Here is an 18,507-nt window from a genome sequence, read left to right on the forward strand (position 1 = left end):
CAGAGCATAAATTCATTGGACAGTAGCGATCCAGATTCGGATCCGGAGGATAAGCTTCATACTCTCAGGGATCACTTGTTGGCTCTGAGCAAGGCTGAGGGTCAAATCCAAAAGATCAAGGATAAAACTCTGGAGATTTCAACGACGAAGACTGAAACCTCCGTCATTGAAATCCTGGAACTTTGGCAACAAGTGTTCCGGGAGACGTTCCAACAGTATCACCGTTTGAGTACTCGTCTAGTCAAAAATGAGGATGGAGCGGCCGCTCTTAAACTCTGGCAAGAATATCTAGTCAATGTTCAACAGTTCTTGCAGGGTACGATTCCTGGTGACTACCACAGTCTTTCAGATCACCAACACCTTTGCCAAGTGCACCAAAATCTTCTGACCACGCAACAGAATGTTCTCAAACCACTCGAGAACAAAGAGAACCTCGTGGAAGGGTTAGTTGAGTCTACACTTATGGAACAGTTTAACTCTCTAACCAATGTCCACAATGAAACCTTATCCAGAATCATGGATAGACACAATGAAGTTCAAAATCGTTTGGATGCATGGGAAAGGTATAGAAAAGACCAACAAAATCTCCTAGACTGGCTAAAGAACGTTGAACAAGAAAAAGAAAAGCTACAGTTACGCTACATGCACATACGTAGGATACCCAAGTTAATATCTCGCATTGAAGGTCTCTTAGAGAAAGTTCCTAAAGGCTATGAACAATATGATAATCTACAGTTACAACAAAATCGATTGATACAATTCTGTGATGATGCACTAGCCACTTCTATCCGCATAGAACATGTTGCCATTAAACAAAGAATCGCCAATTTAGAAGCTGGTCTTCAGACTTGGAGGGAGTTCTTGGTACGCATTCAGAACTTGATCAAATCTCATGAAGAAAGGGCCAACAAGATCCAAGCTTCCTTTGATAACATTCAAGAAATCATTAACCAATCAACGAAACAGGTACCCAGTACACATGCAGGAATCGGTAACACACGTGATTATCTACAAAGGGTTAGAAGCAATCTGAGTTTGTCCGCTGGAGAACTCGAGCAACTCGGAATTTCTCAGGAGCAACTAAAGGAATGCCTAAGCCATGGAGACTTGAAGACCATCAACCAAAGAATGTGGCTTCTCAGACATCAATTTGAAGACTTGGAACACCAGTTGGCGACGATCTGTCACCAATATGATGAAAAACTAGGTTTAAGATCTGCCTTTGAGACGCGGCATTCCCGATTTATCACATGGGTGGACGAAATTGAAAAACGTCTGGACCATGAAAGCGAAGGTTCATCAACCCTTTCGGATCCTAAAGAGATGTTGCGTAAATTGGAAACTGAGCTTCAAGCAGAGATGTCTCTAAAAGATAGAGAATACAATTGGCTATTGCATACTGGAAAGGATCTAGTCGAAAATTGTGGTGAAGAGTACAGTGATGTGACGGCCAAACAGATTATCCAAAGAAAGGCCGAAGAAGTGCAAAACAGATGGGAACGCCTGGAAAATCTTGGCCGAACCCGTGCAAATAAGATCACGGAGATAATGCAAACCATGTTAACTTTACAAGAACGCATAGACCAGATAAGAGCGTGGTTATCTCAAATTGAAGTACAACTTGCCAAACCACTCATATTTGAAGCCAGTACCAAAGATGTGATAGACAGGAAGCTTCAAGAACATGACAAACTAAAGAAGTCCATTGAAAACGAAAGTGCTAATATTGCCGAAGTACTGAACCTATGTGAATTGCTCCTGAATGACGCTGATTTAGAGAAAGCCCGTTTTGACACTGAGAAAATTACCTCCGATTCTGAAAATCTTGAAAAACGCTGGAAAGCTGTTTGCGGTCACTCAGCTGAACGTAAACGTAAGATCACATACCTCTGGAAGCTTCTTTTAGATGTTCTTAAACTCAGCGAAGACCAGGATAAGTGGCTCAATGAAAAGGAAGCCAAACTTAAAGAATTCGACAGACCAATAAAAGACCTGGACCGTGATGAAATCCAAGATTTGATATACTTACTAGAGAATCAAATTAAGGATATTGAATCCCATACCCCACAATTCCAAATTTTGGAACAAACTTATTCCAAATTGGTCACTGATGGAGGATTAGAACCAAAGAATGTACTGGAGCTGACCTCCAAATCACGTGTTGTCATTACCAGATGGCACAATCTAATGCCGAAAGCTACAAGTAATCTAAACCGCCTTAAAGCTGAAATTGAACCTTTCAAAGAGTTCTCTCTTATTCATGAAGAAGCTGTAGTTGATTTAAGCAAGATCGACGCTCAACTGACGGAACTCCAACATCTGTCCAACGAGAAAATGCCAGCGAAAGAACGTCTTAAGAAACTTGAGGCGATTGAAAATAATTTGAAAGCCAAGACACCATCATTAGAAACTGCAGACAAATTAGGTTTGAAGATTATGAAAAAGAGCAAAAAGGCTGAAGTTACAAGGATACAAAAGATGATTGACGAATATCAAATCCTCTGCAAGGACATTCACGAGAGGATAATCATTCTTAAACGGGAAATAACAGCACAATGCAAAAAGAAGCCCAAAGAAGTCGACGAAAGTGTACAAGTTGAGACCTTGAAATTCGAACAAGACACAGCAGTTCAAGTTGACACCCTTCCGCCACAACTACAACGTATGACATCCATCAGCGCTAAAGATGCTTACTTGGTGGAGATTGGTGCTGCACTCACTGAATGCCGGGCAAATATTGACGACCTGGAAGAACTAGTCAGAAAGGAGATTCCTAAACAGGGTTCTCCAGAATTGCCGACCAGCAGCAAGAAGATCGCCAAGGCATCTGCCAAGTGCCAAGCCAGTGTTGAACTGGTGAAGCATCTTCACGATCTCTTGTTGAACGAATGCAACGCTTCTTCTTCCGAGGCGAGCACAAGTGACGTGGAAGACCTGAGCGAGAGGTTCGAAATGTTGCTAATCAGCGCCAAGGAGAAAGAGAAAAAATTAAGAGAACTCAGGTATGATATCTATTACTTATTTTGTTGAGTATTTACTTTTTCCTTTCCTTTAAACACTTATGGTTTTGGATAATTCTGTAACACAATTATGGTTTTTTCTTTTAAATATTTCTTTTGGTGTTTGTGTTAACAACTAACTAACAAAGGCTTTGTTCTAATTTTGGTGCAGATCAACCGAGGCTTACAATCTATTATGTCAACAGTAAGTATTGCTTTTTTACATAATTGTGTAAATATTACCCAGATTATGACGTAGTTACAGCTAAACTAAATATAATTCGTTTTAATCCGGGAATTAAAATTTCAATCTAAATATTATTGTATATTCACAATCAATTTTTCTTGTCACAGTGAGGCTGGAAGACTGTTGTGTCCATTGTGTACCCGCCGTAACTGGGACCAACTAGAAAACGATCTATGGCGTCTGGAAAAATGGCTGCAGGCAGCCGAAGGAACGCAGAAGTCACTGCGATCGCCCCCCAAGAACATCGAACATTTGGAAGATGTTATCCAAGACCACAGGGAGTTCCTGTTGGATCTGGACAGCCATAGAAGCATCGTAAGGTCTTTGAACATCGTAGGTACTCATTTGGCTGATCATACAGAGGACACCAAACGGGCCGAGGAGCTCAGAAAACGACTCGAGGGTGACAACAAGAAATGGGAGGTTATTTGCAAGAATGCCGACCAGTGGGGTATACAATTACAAAGAGCCCTCATGGATGTGAGTTAACGTACCTTCCTCTCAAAATACAGACAATTTAATTCTAAATGTTCTAGAACCAACAATTCCACAACATCGTTAACGAGCTGTGCCAGTGGCTGGAGAAGAACGAACGTAAGATCAAGACATCTGAACCAGTCGACCTGACGGCGTCCCGTGAGTCGATCGATGCGAAATACCGTTGCTTCTTGGAGCTTCGCGCCGAGCTGGAACGTTGCGAACCGCGGGTACTCAGCCTTCAGGAGGCCGCCAACCAGCTGCTGAAATGCGAGGGAGCGCCCGAAGGTTCCAGCGTGATATGTCAACAACTCACTGAGTTGCGGCTCAAGCTGCAGTCGCTGATCAGACTGACTGTGATCTACACGCTGAAACTGGGAACGGTTTTGGGCAAAGACCCGAACGAGTACTACAGTCTCATGACCGTGCAAACGGCTGAGACGCCACTGCAAGCACTCTCCTATGATGTAAGTCTGACAAACCGTTGCGTTATTTTGTAATCAATAACGAAAACATTAGTCCTGTTTAGATTCTCGTAAAAACATGTATATTAAATTAATCGATATTAGATGTAATTAGAGCTTTAACTCGGCCTGTCCTCTTGTAACGAATTGTGATAATCAATCTAGTGCCATCTGTATTTTTTTAACTAGTCGAATTATCTGTTATGGTTCTTTCGCACTGACGTCGTTATACTAGTCAGTCGAATGAACTAGACTTGGTTATATGTAGATCTGTCTGTAGTTTTATCGTTTTTTTTTGTTGGTTTCTTTTGTTGATTGGTTTTTGAGTAGCACTGTTATTGATATTATTTTAAAGTAATTAGTCCGTAAACAATTGAAATGTAGCACAAATTCACTTTTGGTTTGCGTTTTGGACAGCTTCTGGACCAACCAAGCAAGGATGAACCAAGTACATCGGCACGAGACGACACCGCTCACAAGTAAATATTTTTTTTATTTAATATTTTTTCATTATTTTTTTACATAGACCTGAAATACCAACACATTACACATTACCTTTGGAAATGTGGTGGTGCAAGGTTTAGCTTTTGCATGCTTATTTAGTTACAGTGTCGGACAATAAGCAGAGTCGCAAACGGATTATAAATTATATTTGTTTTTAGGAAAGAGAAGAATATAAAAACTCATTGCTCATTGTTCAATGCTGTTTAACATAATTATATTAACTAATCCTAGCTTTATAAACATCTTATATTTAATATATTCAGAGCTTTTCAATATTCTTTAACGAATACACTTTGTCGTTAAAGTCAAAAATAACTTAAACTACTCAAAACGTTTTTCAAGTTATTTATATTTCTATTAAAGCCCCTCTCATGAGAAAATCTATTTTGGTAGTTAAAGACACAAGCGAATTCAACAGAATCTGTATTTCAACGTGTCCGCGTGGTGTCTTTAATTGTAATTTAAGTTAATATGATTAAAAATGATTATTGGTAAGTTATTTTTTCGATTACTTTTTAATTACTCATTCATTCTATGTGGCAAATCTTGTTGGAAATTTAGATAATATGAAACGACTTTTTCAGATAATTAACATGGAATCATTGGTCCTTCATTTATTTGCACACATTCTAATATCCTATGCACGCACTAACCGAATCTGATGTAACACGATTTTGCCTTTCATTGTTTAACCAAATATATTTTTATTTTCAAGTGGTTCTTCTGACGAATCTGAGAACATCAACACCTCGACGTTGAGAAGAGGATGCAGATTTTTGGGACGTGTCGTTAGAGCTTCGTTCCCTATTCAAGTCGGGTTGATGCTGTTGCTTGGTGCAGCATCTTTTGTACCCTATTCAGAAGATGACTACTCTTGTTCAATTGTTAACAATTTGGCCAACCATCTGACGCCGACATTAAGATATATGGACGGACCACCGCCCATTTAAGAGAATACTCAACTATTGATTTATTCATTCCAATTATTATTTATGTATTGAATTAGTTACTTAATTTTTTTTGTACTATTTTTGTAAATATGTGACTTATTTTTTATCCAGGCAAAGCTCCATTCTAACACATATACAAAGAATTGTATACATATATGACTAGGATTTGTAATATTCTTTATATTATAGCGTAGTTTTTGTAATATTAAACTTGTAAATTAAAAACGATTTATCTGTATATTGGGGAAAGCACAAAATATTTAATATATTTTATATCGTTGTTTATGTAAAAGGTTGTGTAAAAATTAAACAGTTTGTGTACTAAAGGAGTGGAACATTTTAGTACGCAAACAAATTAATTTTTCTGTGATGAAACTGCCCCGAAGTATTGTATATTAACAACGCAAAAAGATCTCTCCACTTTTTGGGTCGTTTATAGCAATCCCGAAATGGTTTGCGTAGCTGCCTCTCCAAAGTTACGCAACTAGAAAAGAAACACTTCTTGTGAAGTAAAAATCTCCCAATTTACTTTGCGAGGACCTATATTCGGGGATATGTGAACATGTATAATGCCTTATATAACTAGTTTTTTATTTTTATTGTTGCTTTTTGCAAATTTTATATTGTTTTTCATTTGCTGTGTAAGGTATAATTTATCGTCGCAATATTACATGGATTTAGTTCACTGCTTTTAAACGAAAAACATACGCTTTAAAATATTTTAGAGAACCCATTAAAAATAGGAATGTTTTCGCAATAAGTTATATATTATTAGTTTATTTGGCATCTTGATATTATAATGTATGTTTTCATTTATAAAATATAGTTTAAAAATAATTTGTTGATGTTTATTTTACTCCCTTTCCTTAAACATATAACATATAAAATTAGTAATTGTATAAATAAAACACAAGTTAAACATTTACTAAATTTATTTAAAACTTAAATTATATTTCTTGGTGTAGTTCCAAGCCTCTTTTTAGAATTAGCAGAATTGTCTTTTCTTCCCAGAATAGGACTAGATGAAGTTCCCATATTTCTAATGAGATTTTTTAGAGATTTACCTTGACTGTCTATTATATTATTCTCCTGAGCTATTATGTAAAAATCGTCCAGTAAATGAGGCGGGGGCTCCACATTACAGGGGGTAACACTAGATTCTGGCCCCCTTTCTATCAGCAAGGACAAACGATTTTTTAAAGATTCATTGCGTTGTTCCAGTTTTGCTATTTTATTTGAATACTCCTCATATTGCATTAAAGTTGGTGTTGGCATGTACTGGAAGATTGAGGCAAGAAAATTATGAAGAGACACCAATAGTGTATCTTGATACTGTTTTGAGAAATGGAGAGAAAATGTTGGATTCTCCTCAGGGTTTTTTATGAAGGGGATTACTAAAATTTTTATTATTAAACAATTATCTGTAGTAAATAAATTAGACTTACCAAACCAATCTTTCCACTCAGTTTGGTTCTGTAACTCTGGTGTCATTTTAACAAAGAACTCATTAACTTTTTCTGATTTGTTATTAACAATTGCATTGACCAAATACAACTTTAATACGGCATTTTCGAGTTTCTTAACACCTGAAAATATAAGCAAGTTAACGATTAAATATGCCAGTTAAGTTTTACTTACCAGTTGCAAAATGACTTTCCAATTTTGAAAACATGTGCATGTCCAAATGTCCCCACAATTCCCTCAAGGAATTTAGATCGTAATTAGTTATGAACTGCATTAATTGATCAATAATTTTATCAACTCTAAAACTTTTACCCTTGTCTGACTTTAACTCTGAATCAAACACTTTTACTGTACTTGCAAAGCCTCGAAATGTTAAATATTCTCTTATAACCTCATCTAAATATTGAGTGTGAGCCATTTTAATTTTTGCTTAAAATGTTGTGTTGAAAAAATTAGGTCAAATTCCTTTAATTGTAACGATTATTGAGTATGTAAACAATGTATTTGTTATGACATCTGTGACAGACAGACACTGACAGTCGTTACTACTGGATCGAACACGCATTGTATAGAATAATATATATGTGTTATCTAGATTGTAAATTACGAAAAAAGATAACGCACAATGAAGATGCGATACAGTTGCTTCCATTTTTTAAATTTCTGCTACTACAATGCAATAATTATTTATTTTAATTCCCATAATCAATATATAACTCAAAATTTATATTATTGCGGAATGTACTATATATTTTCATTATGCGATAGTGGCGCCCTTGTCGAGCTACTTTGCTAGCAAAGATGGACAATGCCATTTTCTATGGTGTTTTAATGTAAACTTAGCTCATATTAGTAAATTAACAACTTGTTAATTCAATTTCGAAACAAAAAACCGGCCGTTATGTGTGTGCTGTTAAACCTAGTGAACTAAATACCTGTAGATTTAGTGAATTTATGAGTAAATGGCGATTATAAAATTAGTGACTCGAGTTAGATCATAACATTTTTCCCCAAATAAACAAAGTGCCGCAAACGATTTGTCCAATTTTACGGATGTTTTACCTGTAAGAATGTGAATCTCGTCGTGCGTTAAATGTTTACGGACCGTTTCGTTGTTGTACCGGGTCTAAATAAATAACGTATTAATGGCGGCTTATTTAAAACTACCACCAAAGACTCGTAAATAAATCGCAATGAATGTGTTATAAATATTGCTGACCACTCTCCACACGTTATGGAACCCGTACTCCAGCGACTGGGAGATGTCACAATACAGAGACTTGAAAAACCGAAAGAGCCCAAGGTGGGACCTCAAAATGACAGTGGTGCTTTGGAGAAGACGAAAGAAGTCAAAGAGGCGAGCTCCAGCTGCAGTGAAGAGGACAGCGAGGACGAATTTCCGTTGCCGACTCTCAAGAGGTCCCTGCCGGACTCGCAGATCTCGCTAAAAAAGTTTAAACGAGATTCCGGGGACCTAACACTGGAAGCTAAAAAATGTGATGACATAAACCGTGAAATTGCCAGTTTAAATAATTTTAGTGATACAGATAATTCAGAGTTCGAGGATGAATCTGAGATTGAGTCCGAGGGTGAACTGAATGAACTTTTAAATACTTCAGGTGATAAACCCATTATTGGGAAAGATGACATTTCTGAAGATGAGGGATCTTCCTCATTCTTAGGTTTGTTTGTGTGTATATTGTGTTAAAAGCATGTGATTTTAAAATGTGTAGTTACAGATAAATTGGTTGAGGGGGAAGCTTATAGTGAAGAGGCACCAATTGCTCCTAAACAAGAGCCTGATGAAGATTATGAGTATGATATAAAGGAAAAACTTAAAGAAATGGGTGAGATTAGTTTTGAGACTGTCAAAAAAGGGGAAAAACCCAAGAAGGCTGAAGTCAGTACTGAAAATGAGGTTGTTGTTACACCTGCCAAAAAACCTGGTAAGCAATTAAATAAATATTATTTTTGTACTTGTAATTTTATTAATTCTTCAAATTGTATTATAATATAAACAGAAATGTAAAATTATTACACCTTGCTGTCATGACTAATACTCCAAATATTACTTCATGGTCATGAATTAGTTCCTAGATATTTATAAATATCAAAATACTGCTTATTTAATACAGAATGTATATTTGGTTTGTTAGATAAAAAATATGTTTTAAATTCTAATGTATTTTTTTTATTTTTTATTCTTGTGTTTATAAACATAAATGTTTTGCATATTTTAAAATAATTTATATAAAGTTTAAGAACCTGTAAGTGTGGACATGAATAAATTTCATAATCTATTGCCACTAATATTTGATTATAGATTTTATAAATATTTCAATGTTATCTAATTAATTTTTCAATAAAATATATTTTACTTAAGTTCATTAATTGAAATCCAACATTTAATGTTGTTTTATTGTGATTTTTAGGAACATCAGAAGAAGACAAATCGGGTTTACAAAAAGGCTTAAACATGCGACGAAATATCAGAGAAGTGATGGATGAGACAAAGTTGGATGAAGCTACTCTGGCTGCTCAACGACAAGAAGCTGAAAGAGTGAGAAGGGTGGTGGAGCAGCAGAAAATCCTTAGGGAGTACCAGAGACAGGCGAACCAAGAGAAAACGCAGCAAAAAGTATTAAGTCTCCTACAAGGAAACAGCTTCAGCAAAGCTGGACAATCTTCGAGCACGCGAATCGGTAACACAGTATTAGTGAAACTGCCCAATGGTCAGACTAAACCAATGACGAAGTTGTCAAAACGACCGTACGATTTAATGAAACTGCCGAAAGGTCCGCCGCCACAGGTTCCCCAGCCACCAATGTCTCCAATGGCTGCTGCCAAACATCCTAGAAGTTTGCTTGTTCCAAAGAAACCTGGCACCCATCTAACACCCAGTGTTAGTATAGCTCCAGTTAATAAAAAGGCGCAATTGCCACCGATCATTCCTAAGCAGGAACAATTCAGCGAGTCTGACAGCGATGCCGAGGACAATAAGCCACCCATAATGAAGCCCAAAGGTAAGTTTATTAAGAAATCGATTCAATCACGTTACACGAATTAATTTTTTAGCAAAAGATACACCGGTTACGACCATCGATATATCATCTGATGACGATTGCATCGTGGTGTCGGAACCTGAAGGTGATGCCGATGACACTGAAGACGATCCCAGCAACTCGGGGATGCACACCAACGACGAGTTTAACGTGCCAGACGAGCAAGGCAGAATTCTGGTCAACGTAGGTCATCCCGACAACGAACCGGACGTTTTCGTTGCACCTCAAATTGCACGAATTATCAAGCCGCATCAAGTTGGAGGGGTACGATTCCTCTACGATAACGTCGTCGAAAGCACCAGTCGGTTCGAGGGCTCATCAGGTTAGACAATGACGCTAAATAGAATCACAAAATTTAACAAAATGTATTTCAGGTTTTGGATGTATACTGGCACATTCCATGGGCCTGGGCAAAACACTTCAAATCGTCTGTTTCTCGGACGTGTTTCTGAGGCACACTCCCGCAAAGACCATCCTCTGCATAATGCCCATCAACACACTGCAAAACTGGATGGCGGAGTATAACATGTGGTTGCCGACGGAAGAAAATGCGCCCGCATCGCCTTTAAACGCCCACGGCGAAGTGCGACCTAGGAACTTCAATTTGCACGTCCTCAATGACAGTCACAAAACGTTAACGGCCCGGGCCAAAGTGATAAACGCGTGGCGGTCTGCGGGAGGCGTGTTACTCATTGGGTATGAGCAGTTTAGGTTGTTATCGTTGAGAAAATTTCCAAAGTCAAGGAAGAAGGCGCATCTCCTTGATAATCAGGATGACAACAAGAATAAAGTCTTATTTGATCGTAAGTAGACTTAATAATTGTATTTCTATGTTATTTGACTAAAATCATTTATTAAATCAAATCTGATATATCTTTGTATAATGATATTTAAATGACGAACTTGTTGTTGCTCTTGAACTAGCTAAATAAAATATAAATTTAGCAGAGATCAACGAAATTAGGATATAAGTTAATAATTAAGATTTTGATTTCTTCTGGCAATGTATAAATTATTAACTATTAGTGATTTTAAAATTGTACATAAATTATTCTGATGTTAACAGAGGTACATGAAGCCCTCATCAAACCAGGCCCGGATTTAGTAATATGCGACGAAGGCCATCGAATAAAAAATTCTCACGCCTCCATTTCACAGGCCTTGAAGCAGATGTCGACCAAAAGACGAGTCGTACTGACCGGATATCCACTACAGAATAATCTGATGGAGTACTGGTGTATGGTTGATTTTGTACGTCCAAATTACCTCGGATCAAAAACTGAGTTTTGCAACATGTTCGAGCGTCCGATAATGAACGGACAGTGCATAGATTCCACCGAAGCTGATATAAAACTTATGCGTTATCGGGCACACGTTTTGCATTCGTTGTTGTTAGGATTTGTGCAACGTCGATCTCATACCGTCCTACAAACTTCGCTGCCTCAGAAAGAGGAGTACGTACTGCTCGTCAGAATGACACCATTCCAAAGGAAACTTTACGAGACGTTCATGAACGAAGTTGTGCGGTCACAAGCCGTGCCCAATCCTTTGAAAGCGTTCGCCGTTTGCTGCAAAATTTGGAACCACCCAGATGTGCTGTATAATTTCCTTAAAAAACGTGCAGGAGGTGAAGCTGTCGATATTGACCTGGAGGAAGTAGCAGGGGCGACTCCAGTGATCACAGGGACCCCAACACAAACGCCGGTTAAAGAAGCCAAACCTAAGAGGACGCCGTCGCCAAGAAAGAAAGCCACTCCTAAGGCAAAAAATGTTAAACCTGCTGCTTCGGTGACGCCCTACAATAGCACATCCGACCCCACAGCTTCTAGCCAAACGTCGCAGCCTCCAACACAGTTATTGGGAATACCTGTGTCTTCGGCTGCGCCGACCTCGTTTCGTAACACTATTTCATCACAAAAAACGCCTACAGAGCCAGGACAGTCCACTTCTTTTACTGGCAACTCATCATATCAACAGAATCAAAGTTTCCAAAGTAGTAATAGCAACAGCAGTTACTTTGAGCATAATTTTGATCAGAATGCTCAATTTCCCACCAACTTTGGATCCAGCACACCAAAGCAGACCAACTTTCAACAAACATATCCCCCGGACAATGCGACTCCATCACAAAGTACAAATTTCAACGAAAGTAGTAGTAATTTTAGTTTACAAGCGGATTCTCCACAAAGTTTCCTTAACTTGGACAATCAATCGACTGTTCAAGGGAACGCCACTATTTCTTCTTTAGCAAATCTCCCCTCAGGTATATCGTTAACACCACTAAAACCACGAGAATCAGCTTTAGCTCAACTGAACTCAAGTCAAATTTCATTGACGCCCATGAGTTCTTCGCAAGGTACTTCTACTTATCAACAGTTAAACAACAGTCAAATTTCACTGACTCCTATGAATACAGGCCATAGTTCATCGAGTTTCGCTCACTTGAACTCGAATCAAATTACTTTAACGCCTGCCAGGGAAAGTCCTCGTGAAACTACGATGAATCAAATAAACAGTGGACAAATATCTCTTACACCACTTGGAGGTTCCAGTCAGAACATGCCGCCACCTAGTAACTACAGTCAATTTGGAAGCCATCAATATAATAGTAATTCACAATATTCGGCCAATCAAGAGGGATTCAACCAGCAACCTGAGCAGAGGCCTGTTAACTTCAAACCCGGCCTACCTGGAGGTGCTCCACACAGTGCCACTTATGCACCCGGATCCGTTGCAAATCCAAACTACAACCAACAAAATGAGCAAGGCAATCAACAGAATCCCAATTTTAACCAACAAAATAACGCCTTTAATCAGCAAAATCCCGGATTTAACCAAGAAAATCTTCCTTTCAACAACGCAACAAATCAACAAAATCCGGGATTCCAGCAGGCAAACCAACAAAATCCAGGATTTAATCAACAGAATGCCAATTTTAACCAACAAAACGTGGGATTAAATCAGACTCAACCTGGTAATCAACATTACAATCAAAGTACTACAAATTTCAACCAACAGTCCCTCCAAAACCAAAGTTACAATCAGTCGCAGCAGAATTTTAATTATAATCAAACGACAGGAAATCAACAAAACCCTGGTTATACACAACAACAAAACTCCACTGTTGTTAGTCATCAAGCCACTCAAAGAAGTATTTCTTATAATCAACCTTCAGCGCAACCAGTTGCGAACCCTCTTGATTTGAACTATACTCAGACATCACAAAGTGTTAATCAGTACAATTCTCCAACCACCAATAGAAGTCAGCAAAATCAGAATTTCAACCAGACAAATTACAATCGACAGGTATCTGATTATGATCAACAGACTACGAATTTTAATCAACAGTTTAGTAATACACAACAGAATACTAATTTTAATTCTGCAACAAATCAACAGTTTCCCACTACACCAACCCAAAATTACAATCAACAAAACAATGAAAACTCAACTTTAACATCTAGTAGCCAAAACAGGGAGTTTAATAATCAACAAAATCAGCCTAATAGGCATACTTTTAGTCAATCAAATAATTATCCGGAAATATCTTTCACTGAAAACAGTTCTACGCAACAAAATTTTAATAATCCAAGGCAAAACTACAGTCAGCAGTCGCAAACTCAGTTCGGTAGAAACAGTCAGCCTCAAAGTGCAACAAATACCCAACCCAATCAGTTTAACCAGCAGAACTATACCCAGAGCAGCAGCTTTAATCAGCAGGAAAACTTCAATTACAACCAAAGCCAACAGGGATTCGAAAGCAATCAAAACTTCCAACAAACTACGTCACAAGGAAACTTCGAACAAAATAACTTTCAACAGGCATCCAATTATTGGCAACAACAACAAACCTCCGGCACTCAGGAGGGAAATTTCTCAAGCCCACAAGACAACAACTATTACAATCCACCATCTAATTCCCAACAAATTAATTTCAGTGCCGGCAATTCAAATCAGAATTGGTTAAAGAAAGAGGATAGCAAATCTAATGTGTCCAATCAAATAATGAGCTCGATCAAGAACGAAAGCAGTAACGACTCAAAACCAAAGATAAACATCATCAGTGATATCAAGCTGCCGCCGGCGTTTTCCAGTTCGTCCGGCTCCGAAAAGAAGATCAACATTATCAGCGACATCAAGTTGGAACCGAAAATGGAGGAGGTGGACGATAAGTTTGACGTCAAAAAGGAGATCAACAAGTTGAAGAACGAATTCAAGAACGAGTTGAAGATAGAGAACGACCAAAAGCCTTTGCCGCCACCGTCTATCTCTCCGCTGCCGAAGTTGGGCTCCTTGATGTCGGGCAAAAACGATTTTAAGATGGAGAACGAGCCGAAGCCTTTGCCGCCGCCGTCTATCTCTCCGCTGCCTAAGTTGAGTTCTTTGATGCCTAGCAAGGACTCGAAGGAAGACAGTGGAATTCCCTATGATTGGGTAGTTTTTCTAAAAAAATTGTTGAACTTGTTAGTTAATTTTTATTTGCAGGCAATTGAGCTGTTAAAGGATTATGTGCCAGGGAGGATAGAAAACTCAGCTAAAATGGAAATACTCTTCTGTATTATAAAGGAAAGCATCGCCCTCGGTGACAGACTTTTGGTTTTCAGTCAATCTTTGATAACGTTGGATTTGATTGAACATTTCCTGCAAATGAATATCGTTCCGGGTGACACCATCAATTGGGCAAAAAATGTCAGCTATTACAGTAAGTATATAGTCTCTCCCCCTGATCCTAAGAGGTAATAATTGCGTTTTTAGGATTGGATGGTTCTACCACTGCTCTAGAAAGAGAAAAACTGATAAATGAGTTCAATTCGAACCCCAAAATTCATTTGTTTTTGGTGTCGACGAGAGCCGGCTCTCTTGGTATTAATCTTGTGGGTGCGAATAGAGTTGTAGTACTGGACGCTTCCTGGAATCCCTGTCACGATACACAGGCTGTATGTAGGGTGTACAGGTATGGGCAGAGGAAACCTTGTTTCGTCTACAGGTTGGTCGTTGATAATTGTCTTGAGAAAAAGATTTACGACCGGCAGGTTAATAAACAAGGTAATGAAATATTTGAGCAACCAAAACTAAACTAAATTAATACTATCATTATTGACTTTTAGGTATGTCTGATAGAATAGTAGATGAATGTAACCCGGACGCTCATCTGACTATGAAAGACGTAAGTACTTTGTGTTGGGATGACAAAAAGGATGAAGGAGAGGAAAAAGACTGGTCACATGTAAAGGATAATTACATTGATGTGGTGTTACAAAAGGTATCATCTTAACTAATGTTATATACTATAAACCAAATAATTGTTACATTACGTTTTAGGTTTTGGATAAGCATGGACGAATGTTGAACAAAGAGCCGTTCCAACATGAATCCCTCCTGGTTGATCGCAAAGAGAAGCAGCTTTCATCACAGGAAAAACGTCTGGCCAAGAAAGGCTACGAACGTGAGAAGCAAGCAGCTAGACAACCCGCCTATAGCATGGCCTCTATGGGTCGGGGTGGTCACAGACCAGTCGCCTCCGTCAGACCGATGCAACAAGGTGAGCGACCCTCTCGATGGATACCCGCCGAACATTGGCAACGACAAGGTATACCACCACCTTCCATTAAACTTTCACATATTAACAATTATTTTCTTTTTAGGTATGACGGCCCAGGAGATGACGTTGCCGTTGGACGTGGTGATTCCAACGAATCAGCCGGAGAAAGGCAACATCGTGTTGAAGGCGGGGCAGAAGGTACTCGTACTTAAGTCGCCCAAAGGGGTCTATATGCAGTTGGAGAGTGGCAAGATCGTTGCCATCAAGACCGCCATCAAAGTTAAGGGCAAAGCAGACGACAACTCTGGCGACCCGACGAAAATGAACAAACCTATGATACCTCCTATGCCACAACTACCGCCCACCATGAAGGTAATTAATACATTTGTTTGGCATTAATCAAACTACGAAGTCTACAGTGCATATAAAAAATTTTCGTATGATTTATACAATAAATTAAACAAATCTTTACATCCAACCAATACCTAAACGAATTAATGCAAGTATTATATCAATTTTCAAATTACTTTTCTACTTTTATATTAAGATATTAAAAATTTTTAAAAACATTCTAGAGGTGGACCAATCAACCAAACTTATGGGCTTTAGGAAATGTAAGTAAAAATTTGTTGATCAAATAAGATGTAAAACACATTGTAGTATTACTTCAAATTATTTTAAGTAAAAACAGCAACCGTTTTTTATTTTTATCAGCACTTTTATACATATGTATATAATTATTACCTTTAATAATATCTTTATTATGTAGTTATGAAATGTACAGAGGAATTAGTTATGATGTTTCTGTATTACACATGTGTTGTGTGTATGTGTTTACATTTTAAAATGTGTTATTGATAATAACCAATATCAATATGACGAACTACTTTTGTTAACTATCAAGATGTCGGACTCAAATAATGTTTTTGAAAATGTGAAAGTAACAGAAATTATTTTTGATACTGCATTTATTTGACAATTGGATAATGCACATGAAAATAATATAAAAACTTCCCATAAACAAAATGTTGTTTATTTAAGGTGAATCCATCTTTGTCTGTGATTCCCCCACATATGCAGCACCAGCAAAAGAAGATCGTTAAGCCGTTCCAACCCGGAGTGGCCAAATTCAACGTCAAAAGCATCCGCCAAGCGGTGCCCAATCTAGTTTCGCGGATTCAAAGCGTCTCAAAGAAAGTACAAATGGCTAAAACGAAGCCTTATAATCTTGGCAGCGAGATTGCGAAGTCTCTGAAGGAGAATACGGATAGCGTCCGAGGCAGCAGCAGCGAGGACGAGCAGCATTCCATAGTTGCGCCTGTCGATAAAGTAAGTTGTCATTTAGGATGTGTAACTTATGTTAACACTTTTTGGTGTTTTAAGATGGATAAGCCTAAGCCGCATGTAGAACGTCTGAACGGGCCCGAGGAAATCCAGAGGAGGATTTCCATGTTGAAAAACAAACAAATCTCCATTCAGCGTGTAAGTAGTCAGACACCTAAATCTACAGTGAGTTCTGGTGTGCCACAGGAGGATAAGAAGAAGCAGACTTCTTCCTCGGCTCTAGAACAACTTGAGCAAACTACAAGCTCCGTAATAAACGAAAATGCTCCTTTTCAAGTAATAATTAGGGAAATTAATTCTTAATCGCACTACTAAATTAACTTTTAATTTTTAGGATACCCTCGACAGTATTACTAGTAATTATAAAAATGACATGGGAAGTATTGACGATCATTTAGAGCACTTACAAGATGAGGTGGAACCCTCTGAGGAAGAAGAGGAGGAGGAAGATCCAGGTTTAATGGAAGACAAAGAATCTCAACAAGAAGTGGATACTGAGGCTGAAACCCACGAGATTAGCGATCACAGTGACGAAGTGACCTACGTATCCGAACAACCGCCCACCTCATCCCACTATCCCGCACAGTCCCAGGCGTCAACGGAACAAAGCAAACCCGAGGGCACGCAGGATTACAGCTATAACAACTACTACAACTACCCGCCGTACCCAGGTCATCCACCGCCTCCGCAAGGCTACGCGTACCCACCACAACATCCACCTCCGTACGACATGGGGTACCACCAACAACCGCAGTATACTTACGGGTACCAGGGTTATCCCCCGCCACAACCGTATCCTCCACCTCCCCCGCAGCCCGGTTATGACTATAACGCACCTCCTCCCCCTCCCCAGCCGATCTACGGTGGGTACCACCAGCCATATCCTCAACAGTATCCTCCCCCGCCACAAGGTATGTACCCTCCACCACCGCCCGCAGGGGCGCCCTATCCAGACTACCAATATCCTTCCAATGCGCCGCCCCCACAACAACCATACTATCCCAACACTTAAGGAGAACTAACGTGTTAATTTAGTGCAATCGTAATTGTTTTTATTGAGGTCTGAAACTATCGGTGTTTGCATGCAAAATTCTTATTTAGTTTGGTATCATGTCATATTTTAGATTATGAGACATCATTCTAGATGTGTTAACTGGTTTCTATGTTTACCAAACTTAAATATCAACGCTTAGGAGATGAAATACAAACAAGCTTTGTAGAATTTGAATGTTGATAAATGTAATTATTTTATTTTATCTTGTAACAAGATAGTTATATTATTTAAAGTGGAACTGAATTATGTAATATCACTCCCGTTTAATTTTTAAACATAAATTTATTTTGCATTTACTAATTAAGGTATATATTTTCAGTGATCCATTAGAACATTAAATTATCGTATTATAATTGCTGTTTTAATTATCCCTATAATAAATTGATCAACTTTTAATAAA

At 38.4% G+C, this 18,507-nt stretch overlaps 3 protein-coding genes across 17 annotated transcripts in view; 2 read left to right on the plus strand and 1 right to left on the minus strand.

The window, feature by feature from the left end:
- LOC109597627 (muscle-specific protein 300 kDa-like) overlaps window positions 1–6,478 on the plus strand; it is a 118,590-nt gene extending 112,112 nt beyond the window's left edge. For 11 of the 12 annotated variants that reach the window (XM_049967578.1, XM_049967581.1, XM_049967580.1 and 8 more), the window contains 6 exons: window positions 4–3,002; window positions 3,172–3,204; window positions 3,354–3,726; window positions 3,783–4,190; window positions 4,605–4,666; window positions 5,407–6,478. In XM_049967578.1, coding sequence (XP_049823535.1) covers window positions 4–3,002; window positions 3,172–3,204; window positions 3,354–3,726; window positions 3,783–4,190; window positions 4,605–4,666; window positions 5,407–5,641 — 4,110 coding nt within the window. In that variant the 3' untranslated portion in view covers window positions 5,642–6,478. The remainder of the gene's footprint in view (window positions 1–3; window positions 3,003–3,171; window positions 3,205–3,353; window positions 3,727–3,782; window positions 4,191–4,604; window positions 4,667–5,406) is intronic. The other variant, XM_049967576.1, reaches the window with a different exon arrangement.
- A 77-nt stretch (window positions 6,479–6,555) lies between these two features.
- On the minus strand, window positions 6,556–7,626 carry LOC109597647 (WD repeat-containing protein 91). Its single transcript, XM_020013390.2, has 3 exons — window positions 7,280–7,626; window positions 7,087–7,227; window positions 6,556–7,035 (listed from the first exon to the last, which is right to left on the minus strand). Exons 1-3 carry the CDS (start codon window positions 7,521–7,523, stop codon window positions 6,584–6,586), a joined length of 837 nt encoding a protein of 278 aa, XP_019868949.1. The 5' UTR covers window positions 7,524–7,626; the 3' UTR covers window positions 6,556–6,583.
- Window positions 7,627–7,900: 274 nt separating this feature from the next.
- Window positions 7,901–18,460, plus strand: LOC109597651 (uncharacterized). Of its 4 annotated transcripts, none has more exons than XM_020013396.2 (15): window positions 7,901–8,787; window positions 8,839–9,051; window positions 9,538–10,128; window positions 10,181–10,489; window positions 10,542–10,970; window positions 11,234–14,601; window positions 14,653–14,869; window positions 14,923–15,213; window positions 15,276–15,430; window positions 15,490–15,757; window positions 15,813–16,081; window positions 16,285–16,323; window positions 16,751–17,038; window positions 17,093–17,191; window positions 17,388–18,460. In XM_020013396.2, exons 1-15 carry the CDS (start codon window positions 8,340–8,342, stop codon window positions 18,063–18,065), a joined length of 7,662 nt encoding a protein of 2,553 aa, XP_019868955.2. In that variant the 5' UTR covers window positions 7,901–8,339; the 3' UTR covers window positions 18,066–18,460. The 4 variants fall into 4 exon arrangements, with proteins under 4 accessions (XP_019868955.2, XP_019868952.2, XP_019868953.2 ...); XM_020013393.2 differs by having other exon boundaries at window positions 7,902–8,787; window positions 17,093–17,329; XM_020013394.2 differs by having other exon boundaries at window positions 7,902–8,787; window positions 8,845–9,051; window positions 17,093–17,329.
- Window positions 18,461–18,507: the final 47 nt, after the last annotated feature.

Source organism: Aethina tumida, chromosome 5 (assembly GCF_024364675.1).
Source record: "Aethina tumida isolate Nest 87 chromosome 5, icAetTumi1.1, whole genome shotgun sequence".
In the NCBI taxonomy this organism is placed as follows: domain Eukaryota; kingdom Metazoa; phylum Arthropoda; class Insecta; order Coleoptera; family Nitidulidae; genus Aethina; species Aethina tumida.